The 12,509-nt window shown below is 37.7% G+C and overlaps 1 protein-coding gene across 1 annotated transcript; it reads right to left on the bottom strand.

Annotated features, from left to right (window-relative positions):
- Positions 1 to 370: 370 nt before the first annotated feature.
- On the bottom strand, positions 371 to 11,024 carry igldcp (Ig-like domain-containing protein). Its single transcript, XM_079259032.1, has 7 exons — positions 10,914 to 11,024; positions 10,120 to 10,163; positions 8,418 to 8,777; positions 7,887 to 7,977; positions 5,334 to 5,512; positions 2,245 to 2,295; positions 371 to 1,972 (listed from the first exon to the last, which is right to left on the bottom strand). The coding sequence occupies exons 1-7, from the start codon at positions 10,937 to 10,939 to the stop codon at positions 1,890 to 1,892; spliced, it is 834 nt and encodes a 277-aa protein (XP_079115158.1). The 5' UTR covers positions 10,940 to 11,024; the 3' UTR covers positions 371 to 1,889.
- Positions 11,025 to 12,509: the final 1,485 nt, after the last annotated feature.

Here is a 12,509-nt window from a genome sequence, read left to right as displayed (position 1 = left end):
AAAAACACCCCTTTGATTGCCGTATTAGATACTTTAAATTGGGTATACAAGCAAAAAGAGTTTCTTATGTTTCTAGTTTCAACCCAAACCGACTCCCAGCTGGCTGATAAGCAACTAAACATGCCAGTGTGACTACATGAGCCTGTTTTATTTGGAAATGAAAAAAGTAGATATAGAACATGTGACTCATTGTTACCATCACCAAGGTTGATTGAAGATGAAATTAACATTTTGAAACTTGGAACTTTGAAAATGGAGAAACAGAAATCTGAAAGATTTAAATAACTCAACTTTGGATCGTATCTTCTTATAAGGGATAACAGACATTTATGAGCTGTTAGTGATTAATTTCAGGCTAATCTTTTATTAGTGGTTCACAGACTTACATTTAAAGACAAAAAAAAAACCAACAAAAAAACAAATCCTTCAAAGTGACATTTTAGGTTGTCTTCGGTTCATAATGGACACACTTCAAATGAGCTGTTCAACCACTCATCTCTGAAAAGAGTTTACAGTAAATCCTCCCCAAAGTCCATTAGAGCAGTGTTTGTCAGTCCTGGTCCTTGAGATCTACTTCACTGCATTTTTCAGATGTTTCCCTGCTCTGACTTTTTGAACAGGTTGTCATTAAGCTCTTTTGTCAAGCCCATTGATGAGCCATTGAAGCAGGGAGACGTCTAAGACACGCAAGGAAGTAGTACCCAAGAAGCAGGATGGAGACACAACTATTCAGAGACTTTTTATTAGCATATTCAACTAAAACTCTGTATAACCAGTTATTATCTTATACTTAACTACCCATCACTGACAGTATTTGTCTTACATGAACTAAATGTGACTCTTTTAAGAGTTTCCCATGTTTTTGACTAAATGCAGTATTAATACAGATTTGGATGTCCATATTTGCTGTAGGGGTGTCCAAAACTAGTCCTCCAGGGCCACTGTCCTGCAGGTTTTGGATGTGTCCCTCTACAGCAAACCTGAATCAGATTAAAGGGTCATTTACATGCTTTTGTCAGACTTGCTGTCAAGGAAACCAATGTAATTTGAACATGGTGTTTTAGAGATGGGAATCATTTAAAACCTGCAGGACTGCAACCCAGGAGGACACACTTTGGACAACCCTGACATACATTAACACTGTGACATCATTAACAACAATCCAATAGCAAAAAGAGTCTGGTGAATTTAATGGCAAGGGATGTCCAAACTTAGAGATATGGCATCTTAAATAAATGTTAAATTTTCTTGAATTTGTAAGAACATCAATTTATTAGAATAGAAAAAAAAATGACATTGACAAAAAGAAAATTCTTTCAAGCTTTTTTACGTACTGAACCCTTTGTCAATTCTCTAGCTGTGAGATAGCTAATACGCTACAAGTTAAAAGTTTGGACGCATTTTCCTATGTGTACAAACTTTACTGGTGCTGAAAGTGTATTTTAGTCCAGATTAAACATAAAAGTGGTCGAAGAGTTTATTTGAAGAGTTTCGATAATGAATTATAAAACCCCAAAGACTGTGTGTCACGATGTAGGATTTGTTTTGTTTGTTTTTTGGTAATAACTAAGGTATAAAACAGTAGTAAATAACTTGTTTATAACCAGCGTAACGTGTTACAGCTGGGAAACATCGTCATGTGAGAAATCAAACATAGCGGGTTATTTGTGAACTTTGCAAGTGTTTGTATAACTTTCAAAACTGCAAACCAACCCAAATTAACTAAGCTACAAACTTTTTTCAGATGTAAACTAGAATACATGCACACAGTCGCTCACTTTTAGCTCACACTAACAATTACACAGATTATTATATTTCACAATGTCTGCTGGTTATAGTATGCAACGTTTATGGCTACTGTATGTACAGTTTTTCTGCAAGGAAAACTCTCAGACAAGACGAGAAATTTGGAAGCTGGAGACAAGAACAGACAAGACGAGAAGAGCTGAGTAGCTGCTTTTGGCAGCAGCATCTGAAATGACATCAGCATGGAGACAAAGTTACTCCGGGTCAAGTTGTCTCTTCACCTGAATCTGCAGTTCAGCTTCAGTTAGAAGCAAAAACAAAACCTTTCAAAAGTCTATTAGCATCGATATTTACATGACACCTTCCCTGTACAGGATTGAGAAAAGAAAACTAAAGCAAGTCCATACTTTTGTCCCCTCCCCCGTTTTAAAGCTCAAACTTAAGTGTTTATAAAGCATAAATGTGGGTTTTCCACTTTTATAAATCATTCATTCTCACCTGTTGGGATGTTTTCCTGTTTCTGGTGGGCTCTGAAAGTTGGCAGGTTTTCTGTGGAGGAGATCAATTTCACACACGTTTATGTGCAAATTATAGTTCATAATAAAGAATTACATTCAGAGATAAATATTTCATAGTCAAATGAGATGTGCAAATGACCTATTTGATTAAATCATACGTCATCAGGCGTTCTTATGAAACTGCTTTGTTAAACGTTTTTCCTCCACCTGCTTCAATGAGCCTGGACAGCAATAAGTTCGAATTTAGTCTTTGAAATGCCTGACTGGTCCTTTTATAGTGAATTAGTGACAGATTATGTGCATGGTTTTGTTTCTCAACAAAGATACAGTGTAATAAGAGATAAGGGAACACGGGTGGGTAAACAATCAAAAATCAAAGTTTTTTTTGCTCATAAATTAAAATGAGGATGCATTTGTACTGACTGAACAGTGCAAATTAGAGGGAGTATAGAGGAGCACAGGAAAAGTGAAAACCAACAAATAAAGAGATCAAATACGAAGGAAAAGTAACTGAAGTGTACGAGGTCGATAAAGCCTGAGACCTGGGCAAACACGGTCCAGCAGCGGCACAACTGAAGCACTGTAAACGTCATGTGGTCCGCCTGGTGAAGCCCAGGCCCGTGTCATCTCTAGAGGAAGGTTGGGAGGCTGAAGACAGGCTTGAAGCCACTGCAGGATCCCTCTGGAGGTTCAGACAGGAGACCAGTTGGCAGGCAAATGGGACTCCAGTAGCCAAGGCGTAAAACTAATGTGAACAATCACCCACCAGACTGACTTCAGATTGAGGAAGTAGATGCTCCATGGGTTGGGCTGCTGTTGCCGCAGGTCTCGAAAGGCTGTTGTCTCGCATATCTCCTCGGAGAGTAGATGCAGCTATCCTAAACCTCCTTGGAGACTGGCAGATAGGTACTGGAAATTCCCTCAGAGATTGGTAGGGTGGCTTGCTCTTATAGTTACGGGTAGTCTAGCCAACCATTACTTATGTAGCCATGGGGATGTTACCTGATGCACTGAGAAGTACCTCGCTCTATTTCTCTAATACATTAATGTATAAATATATGCCAATATTACCGTCTCTAACTTATTTCTCCTTTTTTCCGCAGTCTTCCTGAATAAGTGCAGTTGTACGTTGATCTGTCTTTCCTGTCCTCTCCACCCCAACCAGTCGAGGGAGATGGCTGCCCTCCCTGAGCCGGGTTCTGCCGGAGGTTTGCTTCCTGTTAAAAGAGAGTTTTTTCCTTCCCACTGTCGCCACATGCATGCTCAGGATGGGGGATTGGATCAAAGTCATGATTCGATGCAATCAGTTGGTTTCTATTATAGGATATGTATGAATTGGTTTGGTGATGTTCAGCTACGCATTGTGTGTGAAATGTCTGGCAAATGTCCATTCCGGGTCAGGAGAAGGCTCTGGTGAGACGCGCAAAATCAGATGGATTTTTGGTTTTTGCCAGGAAGAGTGTATGTTCAGGTGAAAACCGGTGCAATTTGCAGGCTGTGTGAAGGACTCTGATGAAGGCTGTTTTGAAGACAATGGCAGGATTTGTGGCATTATGCCAGCTGGGTCTTGCAGGATGTTGGTTGTCGCTGACACAGTTGCAGGAACTTAACAAACAGGATCACTTCATGGCACCAGAACTGAAGAGGCAGCTAGAATCCTGCTGAAGATGCAACGGTACAGTGCATCCCCCCCTAGATGAGAGATGAGGTCTAAAGGGATTTCCTGGACTCTTTCAGCACACTGAAAGATGTTGCAAACCCTCCAAGAAAATGCATGAAAGTTTCCACTGTCCAGCACTGAAGCAGCTATAAAGCCTGAGTCCACTAAGCCAGAAACAGGAGAGGCTCCATTGACCTTCCAGGGAAAGTTAGAAGCTCAGGATCTGGAGGTTTGCTGGGTGCTGAAAGCAAGACAAAGTGGTATTTCTCTTCAATTCATGACGGCGGTTCAGCTCCCAGATGGCTTCAAAAACCATGGCCTGGCGATTTCCAAGTTAAATACAGCCATTACGTTTTCCTCCATGCAGGATGAGCCTTTCAAGCTTTCAGCTTAGTGAAGGATAAAAATCCACCAGTAGGAAAAACTATTTCTCTCGGATCACTGCCTGATAACTCCAATATCAGAGTTCATTTCCTGCAATTGGTCTATTACAGGAAGGCAATCTATCCAGCAGACAAACAGAGTATTACCAGCAATAAGAAGAAAACCGAAAGTTAATAATTAGCTCAAATAAACAGGCAAAGGCTGATTATAAACAGAGAAGTAGAGGTAATAAGGTGAAAACAAAGGTGAAGGTTTGTAAACTACAATCATGAAGCAAAAAACTCATCCAGGGTTTACAAACTTAACTTATTAAACATCTTCTGGTATGAATACATTATAGGACCATTTGCACTGGACAGAAGACGCACTGAAGATCAACAAAAATGACATTTCCCGATGAATAATGATCACAGTAGAAACAAGGTCGTCCTGCAACTACCCAATGAAGTCCAACCTAATCAATATGTTTCTCATAGTGGTTAAAATAAAAAAAAAGTCCTACATGATCCAAAATGTTAAATCTCCACCGGTTTCATTTCTGCTGCTTCGTGCTGAACATGCAGACTGAGTTTCACCTGGTTAAATAATTCAGCCTGACATGTTATTTCTCACAGTTCTACCGTTATGTCAGACAGGTCAATTATTTGGAGGCTGATGATTGAAACTTGACTAATCAGTATGGATCTTTAGGTACAGGACAAAAGAAACAATTGATCAAATACACAACGTTGCATATTTAATGTTTGAAAGATAGATGACTGGATTTTCCCAAAGCACTCTTTGAGAAAGGATCAGTTTCTCTTTTTTTCTGCTTCATTTTTAACCCTTTTTTTAACCCTTTGAATTTTTTTTTTTAAGTTAAATACATTTCAATTTACAACTTGATGAGAAAATGTTCATATTTGAGTCAGAACCAGGTTGTTTTGCAATGTTTGAACTAAAAATAAAAGATCAGCTGTCAACAGCTGGAGCTCCACTTATAGATAAACCTTCTTCAGCATCAGGGGGGGGAGCTGGGATCTCACCTTCCACGGAGAGCTGCACGGTGCTGACGGCGAGGCCTTGCTCATCTATGACCTTGTAGGTTCCTTCATCTGAGCTTGTTAGCTTTTTCAATGTTAACTGTTCGAGATTGGGATGTTTCTTCAGACGTGGATTGTTTTCACCCCCCCTCATCCACAAGTCTGACCACTTTGAACTGTTCCTGTAAGGAGCAATAAAACACTGTTAAACTAGATAAAAACAGGCCGAGTTAATTAGATAAAACTTCAATTTGTATCATGTCCATCGTTGTTTGTCAGAACTGTTTTGTACCTTCATTTACACAGTCGTAATGTCTAAAGTTAGAACAACATGGATTTGTTTTTATTATTACAGATATAGCGGTGTGTCTGATGTAGCTGTGGTAGTTACTGTTACCTTTTTTGACATTTACATGAGGTGTTTGTTTTCAACTGCACTGTTCAAAATGTTTACATCCATATCCTCTCTCATATTATCAGCCTTTTATGTTAGGATCTTGTATTTAAACCCTTATAAAAAGAAGAGAATAGGATTAAAGATCTATTTTTTTTCCTCCTTGCATTTTCCTGAATCTGGCAGAATTCCACTGTTTATGTTTCCAAGCCAGAAGCATTTCTGTTGTTATGACTCAGATAAGCATCAATAATACGCTTCTGCTACAAAGCATGTGACTTATCAGATAAGAGGAAAACTAAGTTACTGTTCAAAAAAGTAACTTTTTCAAATGGTATTACTTTAAAGCAAGGGTGGCCCAGTCTGGTTGTCCTATCCTGCCACGTTTAGATGCAACCCTCCTCAGTCACACCTTAATCAAATTGCTGAACACACTCATCTGCGTGCCAGTAATAATCTGCTTTAAATTGATTCAGGGTGTTAGAGAAGGGTTGCATCTAAAAGTTGCAGGATAGAAGATCTTGAGGACGAGACTGGGGCACCTCTGCTGTAAAGCACAGCTACACTTTTAAACCTACACCTGCGCATTTTGTCATTAAAATACAGTTTAAACTGAAGCACTTTGCAACATCTATTGTGATTTTTATTACAAATACTTAAAAAAAAAAATCATCTAAATCTAAAATGAGCCTGTGGATGAGCCTCACACTAACTCTGAGAAGACAAAGAAAAAGCCTAAAGTGTCTTTTTAGGTTATGTTGTGTTGGTGGTATTCAATTTATTTTGTAAATCTCCTTTTAGTTGTCTTTTTATTCTTTCAAAACAGGAGACTAACTTTCCAGCTTGCGCTTCGTGAGCTGGAAGAGTGGCAGCGGTATCGTCTGTCCCGCAGACTACAGCATCTTTACTGCCAACCAGAAGTGACCGTTTTAACTTGTCTGCATGGTCACCACAGCAAAACGGTGTCTATCAGGAGCTGCAGCAGCACTACAGAAACAAACGCACCACTGTTGCCATGGCAACTTAAGCTGGCTCGTGGAACTCGCAGCTATTGGACGTTTGATTGGGCGCAGCTGTAGTTCAGGAGGAAGCTAAGTCGTCTTTCAACTGGAAAGTTGGGAGATCGATTCCAGGCTTTCCCTGCTGAAGTGTCCTGGGGCAAGACCCTGAACCCCAAGTTGCACCCCAATGTGCCTATTGGGGTGTGTGTGTGTGTGTGTGTGAAAGAGTGAATGTAACAAGTAGTGAAAAGCGCTTTGAGTGGTTGGCATGACTGGAAAAGCACCATTTAAGTACAAGTACTTTAACACACTTTCAGATTCTGTTTTGACGTTCTAGCAGCTTGTATGGAGCAATTTAACATCTTCAAAAATTTCACAGGCTGAGTAATATCTAACATATGAGGAGGATGTATTCTTTACACTTAATGAATGTTTAATAATTTACATTTAAACTGTGGGGAAAATGTGTGAACTTGTCACAAAAGGCAGCTAACTGGGAGGAAAATATCAAAAGAAACGAAAGAGCGAGCGGCTTAGCTGTCCTTATAACTGTGTAATTACCTGTCTGAAGTGACTCGTTTAATAACTGCTTGGAAGGAAGCTGTGTGATGTGTAAATAATACGTCTGTGCCTCTGTGTCTGCTGTGCTCCAACACATTTAAATTCAACAGCGTGTGTTCAGGACGTGCGTTTTCCATTGGTAATTGAAGTTTATCTCAATTTGTCTCAATGAATACGAACCCTGAAATGTAAATAAATGCAGAAGAATGTGTTCTATATCAGATTTACAGCTTTAATTGTTTGGAAAATCTTATAAAATATTTATTTTCCCAACCAAGCCCACACAGACTGCTTCATGTGATCTCTTCAGACAATGAGTCATGACCGCACTAGGTGGCTGTTGTATTCTTTGCTCTGATGCGAATGGTAATTTTATGGGGGTGGAGGCATAATTTGTTAATAAGAGGAAAGCTGGTGCTGATTAAGGCGCATCAGCGGAGATGAGGCAAACAAAGAAGTCATGATGAGAACCCACACAAACAAAGAGGCAAAAAAAATGGACTCAAAGTTTACATTTGTGCAAAGTTTCTGTCACTTTTTCATACAACCTGGAAAAGCTGCTGTTTTTTTATGGGTTTTTTTCCCAGATAAGCAGCTCACCTGCTTTGGAAAACCACTCTAAATGAGTGGGGTGTGTGGAGCTCCAAAACCAAGTCTTCACCTGGACGATGAGAATGCTGGGATTTGTGGTCTGACAGGGAGAAAATAAGTAAAAACATATCAACAAGACCTGTTTGCCTGTAAAAATAAGAATCACACAAGACATTAGGATCTATACTAAACAGAAAAATGGAAATGGAGAGAGGAAGATAAATGGGAAGAGAAATAGCCAAGTATAGGTGAACCAAAAATGAAGAATTTTTATCTATTTATATGTCAAAACTGGAGAAAATGAAAGGGACAAAGTAAACTGGGGAAGAACAGCTGGAACCATTGTCAGAGTGAATATAATTAAACATTTCTAAAGAGTTAAATGGCTGAAAAATATATATTTAAAAATACCAGAAGCTGATACTTTAAAAACAACAGTGTTGTTTCAAACTTTGTAAAAAAGACACTTTCAAATAAAAAGGTGAAAGTTATCAAAATAAAGAAAAGAAAGATGAAAAATCCTTCAGACTCCATACTAACCGTTCACTAAGAGTTTGACACTTTGAATGAAAACCCGCCTTTTAACCCCCCCGTCCAGCACCATGAAGCTCTCGTATCTCCCCGCGTCGACGATCTGAACATCCTGGATGATCAGAGAGCAATCCCCAGACTCCAGCTTCTCCTCTGGCACCACTGCCCGGCCCTTGAACTCCACCGCCTGCCATTCTGCATCCCCCCACCTTTCAAAGATGGTCTTGGGTGGAGTTTCCCACTGGAGATGGCAGGTGGAAGGGTTCAACTCCCCCAGGGTTGTCTTCCATCTGCAGGGAAGAACTGCCTGGCTCCCCACCATGGAAATGACAGGCAGGGGATGGGCGGCGGAGGGCAGAATAGAGGAGTCTGAAAGAAAGAAGTGCAGTGATGTTGCCCACCTTTCTACTCAATTTCTTGATGTCAAAAATGTTTCAGAGAAAGAAAATTGTAAAATGCCTCATTTTACAGCTGTGATTAAATTTAAAATCATTTTCAAAATGAAAAGAAATTACAATTCAAGCTTATATCCGTTATAAGAACAAAGCATCACCACCTCTGCCTTCTTTATTGTCACCATCTCACCTGTGTCCCATAAAATATAGATACTGTGTGAATATTTTCTTCTGCTTTGGATCAGTAAGTATTTAGACATTTAATTGTTTATGCTTATATATTGCAGTAAAACATTATTATTACTTATTGTTATTATTGGTAAAATCTTATTGCTAAAAAAAAAAAAGCCAGATATTAAATAGTTTTAAAAAAAAATCATCCCACTTCCAATTTCATATAAAATTTTCATGTTTTAGAAGGTAAACTAATTAAACTCCATTAAAAATACAATTAATAATAGTTTTAACTGATTCATATTAATTCTATCAAATATAATTTTTAATATTAATATTTACTCATATATTAGTTTTTCCCAATAGATCAAGTATTTTATTGAATATGCATGATCTATCAGGAAAGAAAGTGATGTTTTTAAAGTTGATGGTTAATGTTTGCAGTATTAGTTAAACATCACACCCTGCCTGACAGGACATTGACCTAGACAGGGGCTGAAAAGGACAAAAAAAAAGGAAAAAAAATATCAATGTATTTTTATAACAATAATAATTATCCTGTGTTTTTTATTTATTTTTAGTAATTATTTTGAGTAGAACTGAGAAGCAGGTTTCTTCTTTTTATTGCCTTTTGGTTTGTTTTTTAATCCTTAAAATATGCTTTTGTCTGTCTGATTTATTGTTCTAGTCCATCTTGGGATCTTATCTTATCTTGTTTATTATTTTATTTCTGGCAATATTACATATCCAAAGAGGGAACTATAATTTACAAGTTCACTGACACTAAACACACAACCCTAGCTTACATATTATGAGTATTGTGTTATTATTACACAAAGACTTTCCCTAAAACGGAACATGTCAAAACAACAGGTAGTTAAGAGGCTTTTATGAGAAGAGGCTTCAATGTTCTGACAGCGTTTCCTGTTTTTTTGTTTTGTTTTGTTTTGTTATTGTTGTTCTTTTTTAAATCAGTAACATTTTAAGGTTTATGGTTTCATGTTCATGTTTGTTAGTCAAGAAACTTCTCCTGAAAACACAACTTCATATTAGAGAAAGTACTGACTTCAGGACAGATGTCAAATTTGATTATTATTATTATGATTATTATTATTATTATTATTTTGATCCATTATACTCACCAACTAAAGAGCCAATCAGGAGACACTCCAGTTGTATGAAAAGCCTGAAAGAAACAGCATAAAAGCACCACATTAGATGAAAACAGACACAACGATATTTACACATACTTTACACATATTTACAAATGGTGTCCTTTTCAGCCTTAGTGTTTTTCTTTGTAAAGGATACAACTCACAGGGAGGTTAAAAAAAAACAGTATTTTGACTATTTTTTAAAGTGAATATTCATATTACATATACTACATATAATACCTGCTCAATAGAATTTTACAAATATTATCTGTACTGTTTAGTTAAGATACTAAAAGTAATACGCGATACAATAGATTTAATCTTTTTTAAGCATAAACAGTCTCATAAACCTTTTTATTCTGCCATTAAATTTTATATTTATATATATATATATATATATATATATATATATATATATATATATATATATATATATATATATATATATATATATAAAATATCAAGAGGAGTGAAACTAACCATTAATAGAAACTTATTTCTAGCCATGATTTCCCAGAAAACGAAACTGATCAGCGCGGTGTCGCGCGCGCCTCCTTGTGGATAAATCTGCAGCTGAAACGCTCTGATTTAGATGTTTTCTGCAGATATTCAAAGCCTGCACACTAATTCCTGACATTCCTGCTACAATTAATGCTTTTTCAATTAAATGCATGATATGTAATACCATATGACATATAAAATAAGCAAATATATGCAAAACATTAAAAAGGTATTAAGCTGTTTTTCTTTACTTATTCTATCCACGAAGTACAGTTTCTTACCAAACTTTTATTTTGATCCTTTTCATTGTGTCTTCTTGTTGGAAACTCAGTTCAGTCTTCTTCTCTGTCCCCCGCGGTCCCGTATGTCTGTGTTTACAATTTGCTGTTACCTCAATTTAAGGACGTTTAGGTTTCCATTTCCGGCAGACGTATTCCAAAATAAAAGCAAAATGACATTCTTTTGGGGGTTTTTTTTTTCCTCAACTTTTTTTCTTGTATTGACAAATTACAAAGAAAAACAAAAATAAGGGGGGAAAAAAAGGCATGCAGCCATTCAGAAGGAGATTGTGTAACATGACAATACCTTCAGGATTTTGAAAAGAAGAGGATTCCCTGTGCATGGAAAAGAAACCAACACAACAAGAGTGACTGGACAAGACAAAGAAAAAAAAGAAAGAAAAACAATTCAGAGTGACATTCATCAACTCCTGGTTGAGGAATGGGATTGCATCTCAAATTATGAGCAGTTAACACAATCCTCCAATGTCTGCCAAGCAACAAGGAACAAGAAAATTGACTCCCAACATAATCTTTCACATTTCGGTACATTACTTTGGAGACAGACACCACACCTGTGACTGTTTCTCGTTCCACAAATGCATGATCCATTACAAATTGTAATAAAACTCATAGCAAAGGCAAGGCTGGATTATCCAATGGGCATTGTAGGTGTAGGCCCACTTGGGGCCCATGTGGAGCCCACTAGGGCAAACACCAGCAGTTTGGACATAAATCAAAATGTACATAAATGTACATAAAAGATAGTTACACCACAGTGTCTAGTATATTGCTGAGAGATGTTAGAAAGGTCGTTTCGCAGTGTATCATTCACAATTTTTCACAATGTTGTGGTGAAGGGGGGCCCTGGAACACTCTGGGCCCAGGGGCCTGTACACTTTTAATCCTGCCCTGAGTAAAGGTGACTCATCAGGCTTGCCAAAAATGTACAATAAACACCAATTGGTCTCATTAAAGATAAGATTTTTCTATACGCTTATTTTGAAATGATTTCCGGTCACACGCGCTATTCAAACGCTGACAAATCAGCACAGAAACGAAACTTGAGCTGTTTTGGATGGTTTAGTTTCGTTTATAGGTGAAGCCACCTCTGCAGAGGAGGTGTTAGGAATATGAATGTTTGTGCGTGGAACTCCGCTTCACAGGAAAATCTTCAGTCTTCCGTTTTCTGCCTCGAGACGCGTTCGTGTCTGACCGTCCTGTTAAAGTGAATAACCCACAACCCCACTCATTTCCTCCCACTAAAATCTGTCCCCTCATGAATTACTCAGTCACTTGACAACTTGCCTTCAGTTCTTCCATCTCACCCCGCAGATTATTGGAAACATGGCAGTTTTTCTCTGGATCCTTTCTTTTCTTTGTAAGTTACTTATTTACATTATTTAGTTGCAATTCATGTGTTCTTGTGATGTGCTGTGGTGCGTTTGTATTGATCTTGATCTGACTTATCTTGGATCTTGTGTTTTTTGTTAGATCTTGATCTTGTGGTTTTTGTGAGATCTTACATTAAACTAAATGTAAACTCTGACTGGAAAGAAACAGGGTCGAACATCGATCATGCCTTATATTCATTAAAAT

Source organism: Telmatherina bonti (genome assembly GCF_933228915.1).
Source record: "Telmatherina bonti genome assembly, chromosome: 19".
NCBI lineage: Eukaryota > Metazoa > Chordata > Actinopteri > Atheriniformes > Telmatherinidae > Telmatherina > Telmatherina bonti.
Note: the sequence above shows the minus strand (reverse complement) of the source record. Positions and strands in the feature narration are given on the sequence as shown.